At 36.8% G+C, this 21,094-nt stretch overlaps 1 protein-coding gene across 1 annotated transcript; it reads right to left on the bottom strand.

Moving 5' to 3' along the window:
• Nucleotides 1–511: 511 nt before the first annotated feature.
• Nucleotides 512–21,094, bottom strand: LOC21409442 (probable mannitol dehydrogenase). Its single transcript, XM_024177167.1, has 5 exons — nucleotides 20,948–21,094; nucleotides 20,276–20,389; nucleotides 1,698–2,211; nucleotides 1,442–1,595; nucleotides 512–1,070 (listed from the first exon to the last, which is right to left on the bottom strand). The coding sequence occupies exons 1-5, from the start codon at nucleotides 21,043–21,045 to the stop codon at nucleotides 865–867; spliced, it is 1,086 nt and encodes a 361-aa protein (XP_024032935.1). The 5' UTR covers nucleotides 21,046–21,094; the 3' UTR covers nucleotides 512–864.

The raw sequence follows: 21,094 nt of genomic DNA, 5'->3' as shown, positions 1-21,094 counted from the left end.
GAATTCTAAAATTAACAATTGAAGTTGTCCTTGAACTATTGTTAACGGTTCAAATTGTCCTTGAATTTTCTTCTCCCAAACATCGGGTTAAATCATGAACTAAGATTTAAATTCTAAACAGTTTGAATCGTTGAAATAACTAGAGGCTTTGTATATTGCGGTTTTGATGAACTAGTTTTTCTGGTATGTATGCATTGCTCGAAGCAAAAGATATGGTGAATTCACTGAACAAACTGAGAACTTTTTCTTTTGGCTGAGAAGAAACTAAAACATTTTTTTTTTTTTTTTGGGAGAAAAAAAAAAAAAATTTTTTTTTTTTTTTGCTCCAATAAAAAAAAGAAAGAAACTAATACTAGTCGCTATCAGGAAAGGAAGCAAGAACCTGATGCTTGATCAATTCTCTTTCGTTTTTGTTTTTTGTTTTGTTTTTTATACATTAAAATTAGTATGGGAAATTCTTGTCCATGCACTACCTGGCAAGGCAGTAAACCACAAAATTGCACGGCAAAAGTTGGAACTGCACATGTGGGCAAAAACGTCCACATAAATATTAGAATGGTTGGGACCATCCCACGTGAATGAATGTATACTACAACTGGTAACAGCCAAGAAGCAGAGGCCCACAACTTCTTGGGCCATTAATGAGAAACATCAATTTCTCTCTCTCTCGTAAAGTACATCAAGAAAAGGAAAACATGAGACGAGAAACTAATTCACACCACAAATGAACTCGCTCGCTTGCTTCGCAGTTACGGAAGATGAAAACAATTCCTTTATTTAAGATGTTAATAAAGCTAGTGAAAATGCACCTTCATCCAAATTCAGTATTCTCTCCTTAGAACAAGCAGAAGCAAAGCAAGTTTCTTAAGAGCTAGGCTTCAATGTGTTCGCAACGTCGATGACGAATCGATATCTGAGATCTGCCTTGACAAGTCGCGCCATTGCAGTGTTCACATAATCCATTGGGATAACTTCAATCTCAGATGTTACGTTGTGCTTGCCAGCAAAATCAATCATCTCCTGAGTTTCCTTCATCCCTCCAATACAACTTCCAACCACCATCTTCCTTCCTGTTATTCGGTTCAAATTACAATGCATAGTTAATACACAGAATTAACGAATGAAAATGATTGCAATCAAAATGTTATACATCATTGTGCCGATCAATTTCACACTTGCTTACATGCATCCAATAAGAAAGCATTGTTTTAAATAATTTTCAAGCAATGATGCACATGGTTAAAGAATTATATTATGAAGTTCTTGAAAGGTGTGTTCTCTTGTTTCTTATGATCGAGTGTCATGTTCTTAAAATAATAAAATCATTTATCCTAAAAAAAAAAAGAAATACTCTCAACAAAACTAAAATTATTATTTTAACGTGTTGTGTTTATTTATCTATTTATTTTTTCACAGTGAGTTGCTTTTACTGCATACGTACCCAGGATTAAAGGCATGGCCGGTAGCTCAAGTGGTTTAGCCGGTGCACCAACCATGATTAACTTTCCATGAGACTTCAACAGACTAATCAAAGGCACAAGAGGATGCACTGCAGAAACTGTGTCAATGATGCCGTCCATAGTGCCAATGGCAGCCTTTCCACGCAAAAACATGAAAAATGATTAGGTACCATGGTTTAACTAAGCACATATAAGTAATAATTCAAAGTTATAATGATTAATATCATGGATGCATACCTGCATTCCATGTTGGTCACGACTGACCAAAAATGAATCAGCTCCAAGATTTTCAATGGCTTCCTTCTTCTTGTTAGGAGAAGTACTAATCACAGTAACCTTAATCCCCATAGCCTTGGCAAATTTCACTGCCAGGTGGCCTAAACCACCTAGGCCAACTATGCCAACATGATAGCCAGGTTTATCTAGTTCAAAATACTTCAAGGGACTATAAACTGTGATCCCAGCGCACAGGAGAGGGGCTGCAGTGTCAAGTGGTAGGTTATCGGGAATGCGAATGATGAAGTGCTCATTTGCCACCATCACGTCCGAATAGCCTCCTTGGGTGGGGGTGCCATCGTGGTATGTGGCGCCATAGGTGAAGATCACCTTGGGGCAATAATTCTCGAGGTTGTTAGTGCAGTTGTCGCAGGAGTGGCATGCTCCCACCAAACAGCCCACGCCCACTTTGTCGCCCACTTTTAACTTTTTCACTTCGCTTCCCACCTCTGTTACTACACCAACAATCTCATGCCTGCAATATTTTCTCAATTCTATGACAACTCTGGATCAATAGCTAAAACATTATATGAAAACTTAAATGCACCTCTCCCTCGTTCCAACAAAAATTTGTAACAATTTTAAAAAATTGTTATATTTTTAAAATCCTTAGCATTCAAATTGTCACTTTAAAAAAAAAAACTTAGTTTGATCACTTCTAATTTGTATAAAATTACACAAGACAGTTTCAGGTTGGTGCTAATAACTACAATACAATTTATTCTGCTTTTGTATTTTTATATATTAATTTTTCTTGTTGGTCGTTCGTCGTCTAGCCCGTTCAGCAAATTGGTTGTCTAAAGTCTCAAACATTTCTTACTCAAATGTCAACCAAGTTTCTATATCTATAGGATTATATGGAAGAGGCGATGAAGAGTCATTTTTTTGTACTTCAAGTACCTTTGGTTTAGTGCATATGTGAGTGCGTTAGTTAAGAGATGCTGGTGTGTCTTTACTTGAGATACAACCTGTCTAGATTTGAGGGTTTTTATTGAAAAGTATAACTATTTAGTCTCTAAACCTTAACTTTGACAGCTGTACTCTTTTTTTTTTTAAATTTTTTTTAAACAACAGAGAGAAGCCATCTTCATCAGATAGTTTGTATTTTTTCTCTCTATCTTGGTCTTCTTTCTATTAACTTTTTTTTTCTTCCATTTTTGTGGCTTAAATCAATATGCTTTTTTTTTTTCTTTTTTTTTTTTCCAAATTGGCCTTCAAGTGTATTCAAGGAGAAAGGCTACTCCAGAACCGCCACAAGTCCAAGAATCCAACTCAGGCTCTGGGAATGAGATCACGGTAACATCTAATCCACCCTTACTCACACAACCGGTTGAAAAATTCACTGATCCAACAGATGACCTCGACCTTCCTATTGCTGTCAGAAAAGGTCCCCGAGAGTGTACTAAACATCCAATCTATCCACTATCTCTCCCTTAAGCGCCTGTCATCGGCCCACAAAAAGTTCATTGTGAGTGTAAACACCATTGCTATCCCTAATACTGTTTCTGAGGCATTGTCAAAAAAGGGAATGGAGGGAGGCTATGAGAGAGGAGATGAGTGCATTAGAAAAGAATATAACATGGGAGATTGTTGATAAACCAAGAGGGAAAAATGTTGTTGATTGCAAGTGGATTTTCACACTGAAATACAAGGCTGATGGATCTTTGGAGAGATATAAAGCAAGATTGGTGGCCAAGGGATACACTCAAACTTATAGAGTGGATTATCAAGAGACTTTCGCTCCAGTCGCAACAATGAATACTGTGAGAATTTTGCTATCATTGGCGGCTCATTTCAATTGGCAACTACTACCGTATGATGTCAAGAATGCATTTCTTCATAGTGACTTAGATGAAGAAATCTATATGAATATTCCACCGGGATTTGAGGGGGACACAAGTAACAAAGTGTGCAAGCTGAGAAAGGCCCTTTATGGGTTAAAGCAATCTCCTAGAGCATGGTTTGGGAGATTTACAAGAGTGATGAAGGAGTCCGATTATGAACAAAGTCAAGGTGACCATACTCTCTTCATTAAGCACTCAGTTGCTGGGGGAGTGACTGCTCTTCTAGTCTATGTGGGAAATGATGAAAGAGAGAAGCATGAACTCTAGCACAGATTAGTAAGAGAGCTCGAGATAAAGGAGCTGGGGAAACTGAAGTACTTCCTCAGTATTGAGGTGGTATATTCCACACAAGGGATCTTCATATCTCAACAAAAGTACGTGACTGGTCTATTAGCAGAAACATGGAAGATTGGGTGTAAGCCAATCTCTACTCCAATGGATCCGAACCATAAGTTAGGAGAAGCTAAAGAAGAACCAGTTGTCGATAAAAGAATGTACCAGAGGTTGGTTGGTAGACTCATATACCTTGCTCACACTCGGCCAGACATAGCATACTCTGTGAGTGTGATCAGTCAATCATGCATGACCTAAGAGAACCTCATCTTCAAGCTGCTTATGGGGTACTACATTACTTGAAAGGCAATCCAGGGAAAGAAATTTTGTTCAAAAGGAACAATACCCTTACTCTAGAAGCCTACACTGACGCTGACTATGCAGGTTCCCTGGTGGATAGAAGATCAACAACAGGGTATTGTACTCTTCTTGGAAGCAATCTGGTAACATGGCGAAGCAATAAACAGAACGTGGTGGCAAGGTCATCTGCAGAAGCAGAATTCAGGGCCCTTGCTCAAGGATTGTGTGAACTGCTTTGGCTAAAGATTATTCTAGATGATCTGAGAATCAAATGGGAAGGTCCTTTGAAGCTCTATTGTGATAATAAGTCAACCATCAATATTGCTCATAATCCTATACAACATGATAGGACAAAGCATATTGAAATTGATCGACACTTTATCAAAGAGAAATTGGAGGAAGGATTAGTGTGTATGTCCTATGTTCCATCAGGACGACAATTAGCTGATGTTCTAACAAAGGGGCTGCACAGTTCGAGTTTCCACGATCTTGTATTCAAGCTGGGAATGGAAGATATCTATTCCTCAGCTTGAGGGGGAGTGTTGACATGTAAATGAATTGTAAATAGATTAGGAGAATTAGTTAGAAATCCCTTGATTTAAGGGATTTGGGTTAGGCAGGATTATTTGGTTTCCTGATTTAGGAATGATTTGGTTTCCTATTCTTTCTCCTGTAATTAGCTATATAATACCGTGTAATATGATTACTCATGAATAACAGAAAAACATAATCCTTTTCTGTGACAGTTGGAATTAATGACTCTATCTAATTGGCCGTTTATATATATCTAAGTCGGTTAGTAACAAACAAGACTGCAGCTTGTTCTGTTATAACCGACTGAGTCTTGTTTTAACCTTTAGAGGTTAAGAGGCCTAACTCTGGTTTATTAGGACTCTATTTTAAGAGTATAAATAGATGTGATGTATTGAGAGCCTATTCATTCATTGAAGTCTCGGCTACAGTTTGTACACTCCTTTTGGTTTCTCTATAAGATTGAATTCTGGTGAGAGAAAGAAAAGAGAGAACGTGAGTTCTGGGAAAGCTTGGGTTTATAGCTTGTAATTCTGTATCACTCGGTAGAGTGTGTGAGACTTGAGTTGTATTCAGTTCTTGATAGTGGATTTGGCTAGGGGGATTTCACCTGCCCTTGGATGTAGGGTATTTAACCCGAACCAAGTAAATCACTTGTCTCCTTGATTTTCTTTGCTTGTTTCTGGACTTATGAAAAACGACATTTGGTATCAGAGCTTGGTAGATTGAAGAAGTCGAATCTCAGAAATCAAGAAGCTGGCACAAAAATCAAGGATGAGGTCGGCAAAGATCGAAGTCGAGAAATTTGATGGAAAAGGTGATTTCGATATGTGGAAGAAGAAGATGCGAGCAATTCTTGTTCAGCAACGATGTGTGAAAGCTCTTGATGGATTCCCATAAGGAACAAAGGATCCTGATAAGGCAGAGGTAAATGAACTTTCCTATAGTCTTCTAATTCTTAATTTGTCAGATAATGTACTGAGGCAAATAGATGAAGAAGACACTGCATTGAAAGTCTGGGCTAAGTTAGAATCTTTGTATGTAAAAAGAACTCTGTCGAATAAACTTCTTCTTAAGGGTCAGTTGTTTGGATTTAAAATGGATTCAACGAAATCGCTAGAAGACAATCTTGATGACTTCAAAATTATCACCGTGGGTTTATCAAATATTGGTGAAAAAATTGATGATGAAAATCAAGCAATAATTCTATTGAATTCTTTACCCGAGTCTTTTAGTGATATGAAAACGGCCATGAAATATGGAAGAGATTCATTATCTCTTGAAGATGTTTTGGGAGCCTTAAGGTCGAGGGATCTTGAAATGAAGACCAATAAGAAGGCAAATCCAAATGGTGAAGGGCTTCAAGTTCGTGGAAGGCCTGAAAGAAGGGATCAATCAAGGTCTAGACAGAAATCTAGATCTAAATCCAAGAATAGAACACCCAAGACCTGGTGGCATTGCCAAAAAGGACATATTCGGAGATTTTGCCCACAGAGGAAGAGTAACACCCATTTTTCTAAACTGATAAAATTCTTAGAAGTAGATGTTAAGAGTTAACTTGAATAATGTTATGGTGTTATATTTAGTGAATTCTAACATCATAATGAGTTTAATTCCGCAGGTGATCGCGATGAGGACTCGAGGTGCTAAGAACAAGTTCATGCCATTTTATGAAAATTTTATGTGATTGCATATTTATTCTTATGATTTAATGAATTAGTGTAATGTTATGATTTGATAATATGTTTCTTTTTATATGACATATGTACATGATTTATTTTGTGTGTTACTTTGTGGTTTATATGATATGTGATATAGTATTTTAATAAGAGTTAAGAAAGTAAATAAATATAAGGCCTCGTTCATTTTGTTGATTCGAGTTTAGAATTCGAGTTTTGCTACAGTAAAAAGCTCTCACAAACAGTTACATCTAACTTTTTTGCTACAGTAAAAAGCTCTCACATAAAATCACATCTCAACTCGAATTAAAAATTCGAATCAGCGAACTGAACGGTTTGTAAATTTATACAGTTTGATGTGCCATTATTATACCCACAAATATCTCCATTAGTCCTATATTATACTAGGAACAAATCACAATTACTACCTATGCTCTGGCCAAATTACAATAGGAAGTCTATCTTCATAAACGTACAGGGGAAAAAAAAAAAAAAAAAAAAGGCCAGGTTCACGACTATACGTTCTCTTGCCTATTATATACCTTAGTTATGCACATAGTCAAAGGAAGGGGAGAGTAATCATCGTGCAATATGTTCTAGGATTCGTTATTTCAATGACAGTCGTAGTCCCCAATGCACGCCTGTAATATTCAAGAAGATTCTAAAAATAGTTTTGGAATTATTGCTCATGATTTTCTTACGTGTTGACCAAAAAAAAAAAAAAAATTGATATATTTGTAGAACCCTCATTCTATATCCTCTCAGTTGCCTTGATATATTTTCTTCTCTCTCTCCCTTCCTCTTTTCTCACGTTCCTGAAAATCACAAGAGAACCTCCATAATCAGCCATCAAGCTCATCTCTTAATCTTTCTTTTGAATTCTCCTAGCAATCAAGATAAAAGAAATCGTTAAGGTATGATTCCTCTTATTATTTATTCTTATGGTTTTGAATTCTTTAAGGGTACGGAATTTGATTGTCAATAATGGCTTTTGTTTGAGAAGGAGGAGAGACATGAGATGATGTTTGAGTGAGGCTATACCATTGCTATGTTACTTATGGTATTACGTATATGGGTGGATGGGTGGCTGTGTTTGTTTTCTTTTTAATAATTTTCAGACCGCTGTATTCTTACTTATTTAATTAAATCATATTCAAGTTATTATTTTATTTAGAGAAATCATATATAGACTGGTATATATATTGTGTCAGATGCTAGGATATCTTATTTCATTGGCCTTATTGCACCCTAGTTTAAGAAGTCAAAAATTTTGGACGTGTCTAGGAGTGATTACATGCATACTTCTATGTTTCCGTGTAATTGAAATATGTCATAAGGTTGAATAATAGATGGAGTGTTGTTTATACATGTTGAGGATGATGGTTTTGTATTTTTAGAATTTCTAGTGAATTTTCGTCCTAGTTTGAGTGCTGGAATTTATCTCCAGGTTCCATGTCTGATTTTAAAACAGGGTTTGAGGGAGCAAACGAACTCTATTTTTAACAAATTAGATACCGTCGGAAAGCTCTAGATGTCTACTTTAATTTAAAATTAATTTCAGGTCATTTGGAGTTCTATGTGAATTATTCTGATTTTTTAAAGGAGTAAAGGTCAGGCTACCAGTTTTTATTAGGTTTTGTGGTTTTGTGTAATCAGTGGGTTTTTATGTCTTGATGTTAATGAATGGTGAAATGGTATATTAAATGATGTTTTAACGTGATTAATATATTTGATGAGATGTTAAGGCTTTTTAGTAATCTTATTTATGATTTATGGCATGAATGGTTCTAGAGGCGAGCACCCGAGGACCTCATTCGTTGCGTCACCGTTGCGAAATTTAAAAGGGTTAAGTAAGGCGCTCAAGTACACTCTCACCTACAACATGAATTGAAGAATTGAGAAGTATATGATTTTGATGTTTCTGATGATGTTATGACGTTTTTAATAATTCTCTTATGATGACGTTTTGAAGAAAAATGTATATATGTATTTTTATGTTTTTAAATAGCGTTGTACACCCTTGATGGTGACCGGTGAGCGGTCTTATTGCCATGGTTGGTATGGGATTTGCTACCCTATGCTTTCCGTGGCTAGCGCGCTATGATGGTACAACGTCGGGCCCAATATATGATGGATTTTAAAGTTTTTATTCTCATGATGAAATTTATTGTTGATGAATAAAAATGTTCATTTAAATTTGTGAGAATTAAGTGTCTTACTAAGCCTTTGCTTATATAAGTTATTTCATGTTGCAGACAATTTAAAGGGTAAGATGTAGCCATGGAGAATATTGGAGCGGATGCAAGCTATGCGTGTAGGAAAACGAGAGAAACGATCATGGGATGAAAGTGTTTAAGGTTAAACAAAGTTTTTAGTTTTTACTTTTATTGTTTTGAAACTTCAGTTTATGGTGGTTTTGATTTGAAGAATATTTTAGAATTTATAGATTTTAATAACTAAGTTGAACCGAAGGTTGTTTTATTTTTCTTTGAGGAAGTTCAAAATTTAAAGATAGTATGTTTTAAAAAAAAAAAATTAGGCTTTTCTTTAAGTCGTTCAAAGTAAAGTATTTTAAGTTTAATGATTTTCCGCATTCTTTAAGAGGTAAATGTTTGAAAGTTAAGATAACTGTGACGGTCCGTGAGGGGTCGTTACACCTGAAAGAAGGGATCAATCAAGGTCTAGACAGAAATCTAAATCTAAATCCAAGAATAGAACACCCAAGACCTGGTGGCATTGCCAAAAAGGACATATTCGGAGATTTTGCCCACAGAGGAAGAAAAACCAAGACCAAGAATCTCAGAAAACAGAATCTGTAAACTTGACAGAAAGCTATGAAATGGTAGAAGTCCTGACAGTCTCCCAATGTGACTCGATGAATGATCCTTGACTCTGGTTGTACATTTCACATGACCCCAATAAAGGATTGGTTGCTTGACTTTAAGCCCATAAATGGTGGTTCTGTTTTCATGGGCAATAATGACCCGTGCAATGTCACTGGTTTGGGCTCAATAATTCTCAAGCTGGGGGATGGTACACATAAAAGACTTGAAAATGTCATATATGTGCCCGAGCTAAGGAGAAACCTAATTTCATTAGGTCTGTTAGACATAACGGGTTATTCATACAAGTCACAAGGTGGAAACCTGCGGGTAATAAAGGGTTCTCTTGTAGTCTTGAAAGGAAAACTACAGCAGGGACTTTATGTATTGCAGGGTACTGCCATAACTGGTACTGCATCAACTGTCACAAAGAACTCAGATGAAACTCTAGTGTGGCATAGAAGTCTGGGCCATATCAACATGCAAGGCATTAAAGAACTGTGCAAACAAGGGATTCTTGATCCCAAGAATCATTGGACATATGTGAGACATGTATCTATGGAAAATCTCACAGGTTGGGATTCGGGTCAACCAACTACAGAGCTTTAGGGATCCTAGAATATATTCATTCGGACTTCTGGGGATCCGCTAAGGTACCACTCTCATTATCTAAATCTCGGTATTTTATTTCATTCATTGATGATTATTCTATGAAAGTCTGCTTGTTGAGAATCAGGCTTTTGAAAAATTCAACGAATGGAAACTGCTTGTTGAGAACCAAACAGGAAAAAGGATTAAGAAACTGAGAACAGATAATGGGTTAGAGTTATGTAATGATGTTTTCATTGCATTTTGTGTCAAATTTGGTATTGATAGACATAGGACATGCACTGAAACTCCTCAGCAAAATGGAGTTGCTGAGAGAATGAATAAGACACTCCTAAATAAAGTTAAATGCATGTTACATGAATCCGGTCTAAGAACTAACTTTTGGGCAGAAGCCACCGCCACAGCATGCTACATTGTCAATAGGTCCCCATCATTAACCTTAGAGTTTAAGAAACCTGAACACCTTTGGACTGGTAGGGCACCCAAAATTACACACCTAAGACTATTGGGTGTATTGCATACATGCACAGCAGTCAAGGAAAACTAAATCCCAGGGCTAAGAAAGCAGTTTTCTTAGGATACCCACATGGTGTAAAGGGATATAAAGTATGGTTAATGGAAGATAAAAAATGTGTCAACAGTAGAGACATCATCTTTAATGAAAATGCTTTCTTAAGGGCTGACCCCTTTGAAAACAGGTTCTCTGAGAAATCAGATGAGCAAACAGAAAGTTTTTCCTTTGAATTAGGTTTTGCAGGTACTGAAAATCATGGCAATTGAGGTGGAGCAGATGGTGCAAATCAAGGTGGAGAACAAGAAATGGCTAATCAACACCATGATCAAGTGACTCCCGGTGATGACTATGCACTTGAAACTGAAATCACTCCCACAGACCTAGATACTTGTGATAGTGATGGTCAATTACCTGCTGAAATCGAACCTAACAGAGTACCAACCTTAGAACTTGATGACTATGTCTTATCCAGAGACAGAACAAGAAGGGAAATAAGACCTCCACCAAGGTTTTGCTCATGTAGACGTGCTTGCCTATGCTCTTAATATCGGAGACACATTAGAACTTGAAGATCCCATTAGTTTTGAGGAAGCCTGCAACAACAATCTCAAAGAAAAGTGGCTTGAAGCTATGAGAGAAGAAATGGACTCTCATCAAGAACAAAACCTGGACTCTTGTCAAAAAGCCTACAAACCAAAGGATTGTGGGGTGTAGGTGGATTTTCAGAAGAAAACCAGGAATACCAAGGGTGGAACCGGCTAGATTCAAGGCACGGGTTGTTGCAAAACGATACTCACAAGTTGAAGGAATAGACTATCATGAAGTTTTCAGTCCAGTGGTTAAACACTCCTCCATAAGATTACTGCTAGCTTTGGTTGCAATGAAGGACTTAGAACTTCAACAACTCGATGTCAAGACAGCATTCCTTCACGGAAACTTGGATGAACAGATCTATATGGAGCAGCCACAAGGGTTTGTCAAGAAGGGTACTGAGGGCATGGTATGTCACCTGAAGAAGTCCTTGTATGGACTAAAGCAGTCTCCAAGACAATAGTACAAGAGATTCGATGCTTTCATGTTACAGAATGGCTATAAAAGGTCAAACTTTGACCATTGTGTGTACTTTTAAGGAAATTAAAGCAAACATGTTCATCTACCTTCTCATCTATATAGATGACATGTTGATTGCTTGTAAAGATAAAACTGAGATAAAAAAGATCAAGGAATCTCTCAAGGCTGAGTTCGAGATGAAGGACTTGGGGGAGGCTAGAAGAATACTTGGGATGTATATAAACAGGGATAGAAGTAAGGGCACTCTCTCAATATCACAAACTGGATACATCAAGAAAGTTATAGAACTACATGGGATGAAGGATGCTAAACCAGCCTCAATTCCCATTCCAGTCCACGTTAAGCTAAGTGCAGTAAAAGGAAAACTATCCCTAGAAGACACAGCTTATATGAAGAAAGTCCCCTACTCAAATGTGACAGGCAGTCTAATGTATGCCATGATTGGCACTAGACCTGACATAGCTTTTGGTGTCAGCTTGGTCAGTCGCTTCATGAGTCTACCATCCAAAGAGCATTGGAATGATGTTAAAGGGCTCTTGAGATATCTTAAAGGGACTGCAAGCATTGGACTGGTTTATAGCTGTAACAAAGAAGGTGGAGCAGCCATTGAAGGCTACTGCGATTCTAATTACGCAGCAGATCTAGACAAAAGAAGATCCGTTACTGGTTATGTCTTCACCATGGGAGGAAATGTCATTAGCTGGAAATCAAATTTGCAACATATTGTGGCGCTGTCAACCACAGAAGTTGAGTACGTGGCCCTCACTGAAGCATTCAAGAAAGCCATTTGGTTGCAAGGAATCACTAAGGAGCTAGGAATCAAGGAACATACAGCTACTGTGTATTGTGACTCACAAAGTGCAATACATTTGTCTAAAAATCATGTGTTTCATGAGAGAACGAAACACATAGATGTAAGATTGCACTTTGTTAGAGACATTATTGCACAGGAAAGGATTAAAGTAGAGAAAATCTCTACTTTGGTGAATCCAGTTGATATGTTGACAAAGGCAATACTAGTTAGTAAGTTTGAGCAGGCCTTAAACTTACTAAATGTGCTGCCAACTTGATTAGCTTGGTGATTGCAGGTCCCCTAGGATAAATCCATTATCAGATCAGAGTCAAGGTGGAGTTATGTTAGAATAAATGACTCTATCTAATTGGCTGTTTATATATATCTAAGTCGGTTAGTAACAAACAAGACTGCAGCTTGTTCTGTTATAACCGATTGAGTCTTGTTTTAACCTTTAGAGGTTAAGAGGCCTAACTCTGGTTTGTTAGGACTCTATTTTAAGAGTATAAATAGATGTTATGTATTAAGAGCCTATTCATTCATTGAAGTCTCGGCTACAGTTTGTACACTCCTTTTGGTTTCTCTGTAAGATTGAATTATGATGTGAGAAAGAAAAGAGAGAACGTGAGTTCTGGGAAAGCTTGGGTTTATAGCTTGTAATTCTGTATCACTCGGTAGAGTGTGTGAGACATGAGTTGTATTCAGTTCTTGATAGTGGATTTGGCTAGGGGGATTTCACCTGCCCTTGGATGTAGGGTATTTAACCCGAACCAAGTAAATCACTTGTCTCCTTGATTTTCTTTGCTTGTTTCTGGGTAGGTTTGGTGAATTGTTGTCTCTTTCTGTCTCATTCTGTTTTTGGTTCTCTCCTTTACATCTTCGCCCCAGCCTCCAAGCTTCCATACTCTAACCCTCTCTCTCTCTCTCTCTCTCAAATGTTCAGTCGCCAAGGCTACTATGCCACTTGGATTCTTGATTTAGTCCATTATTCATATTGGCAAATTCACGTGGGTACTATTAATTTTTATTTTGAGTCATTTTTCAGTTTGAAGTAATTTATAGGGACGCATGAATTATGTGAAATTTCCAGCAGTCCTATTTGTGCTTCTGTACTCATTCGATATGAATGTTGTGGCATATGATCGTTTTCAGATAGGCATGATGAATGGAATGTGATTTCGACTTGGATTCGTGGGAAAGGAGGTAACCCTAACTTGATATTCCAGCAAAAAAAAAACAAAAAAAAAACACCTGAATGCACACGTGATCTGATCAGTACTACTCAGTAAAAATACTAGGTTAATTACATCTAAATTGTATCAATATGAACAGTTTGGCGTTTAAGCATGAGTTGTGAAATAGGTAGAATTGGTTTTGGGTTGGAGAAGCTAAATGACCACTATACCAAAATATTATTTTGACTAAAAAGTAGATTTGGAAAAGCCACTACTTAGGATCTCTGCACCGAGTATGGTATTAAATTGATAGTCCAACAACTGCTACGACTATTCTGAAACTAGCTCTAAAGCAAATGCAAACGTGAATGTGATGTTTTTCCTTAGATCTGCATGTAATCGCATTTATAGGGCTATGTTTTCCATCATCCGTGGGGAAAAGAATTGAAGGGCTTTCTTCTTTGTTCTATCTTTTTTCCCCCTTAAAATTTGTCCAATTTAATAATGATTTGGGATGAGAAAGTCTTGTTCACACTGCGACACATTTATGTCTGATCTGATGTTTTTGTTGTGAGGAGTAATTCCTGGAAAAACGGCATGAAGAATTGATTATATAAGTCGGCTGTCGTTTGGTCGTCAGCAACTTACCAAAACGCAGTGTAGTATTTAGGAGGACCGCTCATCAAGTGACACGTGGAGAAGCAATAATCGGTGGAGAGAATACTAGAATATCTACAGCTCTTCCTCTTCTTCGTATCAGAACATCAAGACAGAAATTCGTTTTAGGGTTTTTCAGAGAGAGAGAAACAAGTGAGAGAAACTGTGGTATATTGAGAGATCTAGGTGTGTTTGGGTACTGGGAAAAATCTGAGTAAAAGAGAGTGATTTACTCATTGGGTATTTTTCCTGAGAGCCACGATTGTGATTGGGTCTCTACTGTACAGTTTTTTGTTCTGGGTTGTTTCTTCTTTGTAATCTCTGAGAGTGGCGAGGATTGAGGGTGTAATCAATTCTTAACTAGTGGAAAGGGTTTCTCACAAGTGAGCCCAACGGGGATGTAGGATTCTTTGAATCCGAAACTCGGTAAAATATTATGTGTTCTTTCTTTAAAGGATTCTTGTGTAAATCTTTGAGCCTGTGTTAGGATCTTCCTAACAGTGGTATCAGAGCTTTGGTTCGAGGCGTAAATCAAAGGTGGGGGCTCGAAGATCAAGATTCAATATTCTGGAGAAGTCACCGAAGATTCAAGGCAGCCATGGTTTCAATGAAGTTTGAACTGGAAAAGTTCGATGGCTCAGGTGATTTTGGTTTATGGAGAAAGAAAATGAGAGCAATCTTGGTCCAACAGAAAGTTGCTAAAGCCTTCGGGGATATGAAGGATTTTTCTGGCACTGATGCAGAAAAGGAGGAGATGCAAGAAATCGCCTCTCAACGATCATCCTCTATCTGGCCGACAATGTTCTCAAGCAAGTAAATGAAGAGAATATTGCTGCAAAGGTATGGCTAAAACTTGAGCAACTGTTCATGACCAAATCACTAACCAACAAAATCTATCTTAAGAAAGCCTATTCAGTTTTAGGATATATACTTCAAAGTCCCTTGAGAAGAACTTAGATGATTTTAATAAAATAGTTATTGATTTGGCCAATATTGGAGAAAAGATAGAGGAAGAAAACCAGGCGATTTTACTGTTAATCTCTCTTTCAGAAACGTTTAAAGATGTTAAAAATGCTATTAAGTATGGAAGGGAAAGTCTTACTTTAGAGGATGTTCTGTCAGCTTTAAGGTCTAGAGAATTAGAACTTAAGTTTGAAATGTCTTCCAAGAAAGACAACCATGGAGATGGAGGGCTTTTCTCCAGAGGCAGACCGCAAAGAAGAGATCAGAGCAAGCCCGGTAATAGACAGAACTCAAGATCAAAATCAAGAAATGCTCAAAGGAAATGCTATCACTATAATAAGCCGGGCCACATCAAGAGGTTCTGTAAAGAATGGAAATGAAAGCTGGCTGAAAAGAAGGCAGGTGAAGGTGATGCTGCGGTTGCAAGCCAAGATTTAGGGTATGAACGCTAAAAAATGTTGGCTATTGGATTCAGCCAAAATGAGAACGAATGGATATTGGATTCTGGGTGTACATACCATCTGTGTCCCAAGAAAGAGTGGTTTACTGAGTATGAAGGCTATAATGGTGGTAGGGTCCTGATGGGAAACAACCATTCTTGTTTAGTGGTTAGAGTTGGTTCGGTTGTTGTGAAACTGTCAAACGGAACACAACATGTGCTCAAAAATGTCAGACATATCCCGGAGCTTAGAAGGAACCTTATCTCTCTTGGGCCACTAGATGATTCTGGATATGCTTACAAGACAAAAGGTGGAATCTTAAAGGTTCTAAGAGGATCTCTAGTAGTACTTAAAGGTAGAAAACATCAGGGGCTATATGTACTAGAAGTGCATGCAGTAATAGGTTCAACCAGTGCAGTAATTAAAGAGAACTCAGAGGCTGATCTATGGCATAAACGCCTTGGGCATGTTAATGAAAGGGGGCTAAGAGAACTAGGTAAACAAGGACTTATGGGCAAATGCAAGATAGATTAACTTGACTTCTGCGAGCTGTGTGTCCTAGGAAAGCAACACCGACTTAAGTTTGCTGCATCAACATTCAGGGCAAAGTCTCCATTGGACTATGTTCATGCTGACCTTTGGGGGCCAATATCAACACAAACACATGGTAATGCCAGGTACTTTCTTTCTATTGTTGATGATCATTCTAGGAAGGTGTGGGTATTTCTATTAAAAACTAAAGATGAATGTTTTACTAAGTTTAAGCATTGGAAAACTTTGGTAGAAAACCAAACTGGTAAGAAACTAAAGGCCCTTAGGACAGATAATGGCATGAAATTTTGTCAAGATATCTTTACCGAGTTTTGTAAAGAAAATGGTATCCTTAGACATAGAACGGTCAAAAAGACCCCACAACAAAACGGGGTAGCCGAAAGAATGAATAAACACTAATGGAACGTGTTAGGTGTATGCTCTTTGGATTGGGTCTAAGTAAGAAATTCTGGAGGGAAGCTGTAACTACAGCATGCTACCTAATAAATAGGAGTCCTTGTAAACCTATTGACCTTAAAACCCCTGAAGAATGTTGGACTGGAAAACCACCAAACCTAAGGGTCTTTGGTTGTGCTACTTATGCACACCAAAGAGAAGGAAAACTAGATCCCAGATCAGCAAAATGCATATTTTTAGGCTATCCTGTGGGTGTTAAGGGTTATAGACTATGTGTTCAAGAAGGGCCTCATTTTAAAATAATTAATAGCCGAAATGTAATTTTTAAAGAATATGAGATGCTTTACTTGAAAAGGGGAAAGGATACTGCTGGCTCTCCCTCACTTGATGCAGGTACAACTTCAAGATAAGACCTCAAAGTTGAGGTGGAACAAATTAGAGGAACCAGACAATAAGATGATGAAGTTGAACCCGAAGAACCACAACAAACCAATGAAGAGCCGCAAGCTACCACATATGAAAGTCTCACTGAACACACACAAGTACCCCTAGAAAGTGTCAGAATACATGCTGACTCGAGATAGGGAGAGGAGAACAATAAGACCACCAAAGAGATATGATGGTGGCAACTTGATTGCTTATGCGCTAAATATGGCTGGAGAAATAGAAGCAACAGAACCCAAATCATATTGGGAAGCAGTCAATAGCAAACATGCCAACAAATGGTTGGCGGCCATGAAGGAGGAGATGCATTCTTTGATGAAAAATAATACATGGGTTATAGTGGACAAGCCAAAGAAACAAAAGGCAGTGGATTGCAAATGGAATTTTAAAGTTAAAGAAGGAGCCACATCTCAAGAACCTAGGAGGTACAAGGCAAGGTTGGTTGCAAAAGGCTTTACTTAAGTTGAGGGGATTGATTACACTGAAGTCTTCTTTCAAGTTGTAAAATATAAGACCATAAGAACAATCATCTCAGCAGTTGTTTACAGAGACATGCATCTAGAGTAGATGGACGTAAAAACTGCCTTCCTACATGGCAATCTCATGGAGACAATCTACATGAATCAACCACCGGGTTTTGAGGTAAAAGGTAGTGAACATAAAGTCTGTTTGTTGAGAAAATTCTAAAACAATCCCCTAGATAATGGTATAAGCGATTTGATCAACATATGATTAAAGCAGGCTTTATTAGGAGTCAATATGACTTCTGCTTGTATTTTAAGGAGACTAATACTGACAATGCAGTATATCTTCTACTTTATGTAGATGATATGCTGATTGCCAGTAAGAACTTAGCAAAAATTGATGAGGCCAAGAAAATGCTAAGTGCTGAATTTGATATGAAGGATTTAGGTTATGCAAAGAGAATTTTAGAAATTGATATTGAAAGAGACCGAAAACAGAAACTTCTACATCTATCTCAAGAAGAGTATTTAAGAAAGGTTGTTCAAAAATTCTCTATGCATCAATCTAAATCTGTTAAAGTACCCTTAGCTGGTCATTTTAAGCTTTCTGCAAAACAGTCTCCAAAAACAGAAGAAGAAAAGCTTAAAATGGCCAAGATTCCCTATTCTAGTGCTGTAGGGTCATTAATGTATACCATGATTTGCACAAGACCTAATTTAGCTTATGCAGTAAGTGTTTTGTGCAAATACATGTCTAATCTTGGACAAGAACATTGGACAGCACTAAAATGGGTTTTGAAGTATGTCAATAGTACATTGAATTATGGTTTGATTTATAAACAAAGTTCTAACCCTTTGAACTTGGAAGGCTTTGTAGATTCTAATTTTGCAAGGGATCTAGACAGAAGGAGGTTTATTTCAGCTTATGTAATGACACTAGGAGGAAACTGCATTAGCTGGAAGTCACAACTACAATCAGTAGTTGCTTTATCAAGCACCGAAGCAGAATATATAGCTGGAGCAGAAGGTTTTAAAGAAGCTAAATGGCTTTAGGGTATGTTAAAGGAGCTGAAAGTATTGAAAGGAGTTGCTGTGATTTATTCAGATAGCCAATCAGCAATTCACCTCTGTAAGAATCCAGTGCATCATGAAAAGACAAAGCACATTGACGTACGGCACCACTTCATAAGGGTAAAGGTTGAAGAAGGGTCAATAGAGCTTGAGAAGATCAGCAGAGAAGAAAATCCATCAGATATGGCTACTAAGGTTGTCACTGCAAGCAAGTTTCAGAAGTGTCCGGACTTGCTGAGCATTGGCAAGACTTGATTATATCAAGTCAGAGCAATGAACTTTGCGAGAAGCTCAGGGTTAATCGACACTGTCGTTTTTCAGAAATTAAGGTGGAATGTTGTGAGGAGTAATTCCTGAAAAAACGACATGAAGAATTGATTATATAGGTCGGCTGTCGTTTGGTCGTTCAGCAACTTACCAAAACGCAGTGTAGTATTTAGAAGGACCACTCATCAAGTGACACGTGGAGAAGCAATAGTCGGTGGAGAGAATTCTAGAATATCTACAACTCTTCCTCTTCTTCACATCAAAACATCAAGACAGAAATTCGTTTTAGGGTTTTTCAGAGAGAGAAACAAGTGAGAGAAACTGTGGTATATTGAGAGATCTGGGTACTGAAAAAAATCTAGATAAAGAGAGTGATTTACTCACTGAGTATTTTTCCTGAGAGCCATGATTGTAGTTGGGTCTCTATTGTACAGTTTTCTGTTCTCGGTTGTTTCTTCTTTTAATCTCTGAGAGTGGCGACGTTTGATGGTGTAATCAATTATTAACTAGTGGAAAGGGTTTCTGGATTCTTGTGTAAATCTTTGAGCTTGTGTTAGGATCTCCCTAACAGTTTTTCTAAATGCACGGTGTTTTTCCCCAATATCTATGGACAAAGTTTCAGGACGACAAGCATCTTTTTGGATGTATAGTATAGACAATTCATTATAATATAGCTTTGATGATGGAAAAATCGATTCGAGCTATTTTGCTCAGGTGGAACTCAAAAAAAAAAAAAAAATCAACATTCAGATTATTAAAAAAAAAAAAAAAAGAAACAAAAATACCACACAAGATGGTAAAATAATATTATTTATTTTACTCCACTAAAAAATAAATAATCATCATTTAATTAATAAAAAGAAACAAAAAGGCACAATAACACCTAATTAATAATTATTTAGAATAATAAATAATAAATTTGCACAAAATCATGTACTTTTTTCTTATTTTTTATACACTAGCATTTTGCGGTACTAGTGTTTTGATCGTATTGCAAGTGCTGAAATTTTGTATACCTTGGTATTTATGTATGCAGGTCTTACTATTAATATCAAGGAAAAAAAACTTTAAAATCAAATGACATTTTTAGATTGATAATTTACGTTAGTCAATTTAGCAATTTCTATGACTACGTCTTTTGTGGCTTACGCAACTTTCGCTCTACGTAATCAACAATTAATTAATTTTGTGTATGTTTAGTATATGGATTCTCCTAACAGTGTAAATTCATAATTTTAGTTCTGCTATAGTATTTTTTTTTTTATAAAAATTTAAATTTCGAAAGTCATAATCAAGAACTTTGTTTTGAACCCATATACCAAACGGACCCTTTAATTTCTGCATCTCAAATAACAAATAGATAAAAGGGATTTTCTCTAGTCCTTAACAGTAATGTCAGTTTCTGACTATTAGTTCTTGTCAAAATCACATTAGATTCAAAAAATATACAGAATAAGTAATTTTTGATATAGATCTAACTACTAAAAATAAAAATTATCAGTAATTTATTTATTTATTTTTATCTTATCAGAAAAACCCTCGTAAATAGATTTTCATCAATCTTCTTGTGATTAGTAAAGAAGAAATACAATTTTGAGAGTAAAACTAACGTACCCAGGGACAAGAGGGTAAGTGGTCGTTCCCCATTCATTCTTAACCATGTGAAGGTCCGAGTGGCATATCCCACAGTATAACACTTTGAAGGTAACATCTTTTTCTCCATTTTCTCTACAACCAAACAGCCACATGCAAGCCAAAGTTTTAGATTTACATGTACATCGCAATATTGCACATCTACATAACCGAGGTCGTAAAAATAATAGAAAACATTTCTTTTTTTTTTTTTTTCGTGTTCTTTCTCTATGAAGAGTTTGAATTATTTACTCATTCAAAAATTTAAATTTAACTTTTATGTTAGTATTTTCTCTGACATAAATTTACTTTTCAATCATAGTAGAAAACTTAAACCAACAAAACAAACGAGGTGAGCAATCTAGACTAGAAGCATATCGAAGATTGTCAAGAAAAAAAAAAGAAGCCTTTGAGCATGCTATTTTACTCTACCTATAAAAATTTTATTTTTATTATTAAATTAATTTTTTAACAGTTAAATTTTTCATAAGAATAATTTTGTGTGATAAGTTATAAATTTTTAATAAATATTTGTACTGACCGTTAAAAACTAATCTATCGATTAAAATCTATTATTCCCACCCGAGGAGCAAATAGCATGCTCTCCAGAAAATAAAATCAATTAAGAGCTGAGAAAGGGAAAAGAGAAGGAACCTTCTTGAGAAATGGAAAGGAGAGAGAACCCCAGAAGTATCCCTAGCAGCCCATCCAAAGGCCTTCTTCAGGTTCTGTTCTTTGTTACACTTTGCCATTTTTCTATCTTTCGTTTTCAGCCAAAAGAAAAGGAGGAAAAAAAAAAAA

Source organism: Morus notabilis, unplaced genomic scaffold (genome assembly GCF_000414095.1).
Source record: "Morus notabilis unplaced genomic scaffold, ASM41409v2 Scaffold184, whole genome shotgun sequence".
Taxonomy (NCBI): domain Eukaryota; kingdom Viridiplantae; phylum Streptophyta; class Magnoliopsida; order Rosales; family Moraceae; genus Morus; species Morus notabilis.
Note: the sequence above shows the minus strand (reverse complement) of the source record. Positions and strands in the feature narration are given on the sequence as shown.

Bases quoted from the DNA above. Each gene is read 5' to 3' on its own strand.
- LOC21409442 (XM_024177167.1), bottom strand. From the start codon at position 21,045: ATGGCAAAGTGTAACAAAGAACAGAACCTGAAGAAGGCCTTTGGATGG. The intron at 20,390-20,947 runs GTTCCTTCTCTT...GTTTGGTTGTAG, and splicing joins CCTTTCCATTTCTCAAGAAG to AGAAAATGGAGAAAAAGATG. The intron at 1,071-1,441 runs GTACGTATGCAG...ACCGAATAACAG, and splicing joins GGCCATGCCTTTAATCCTGG to GAAGGAAGATGGTGGTTGGA.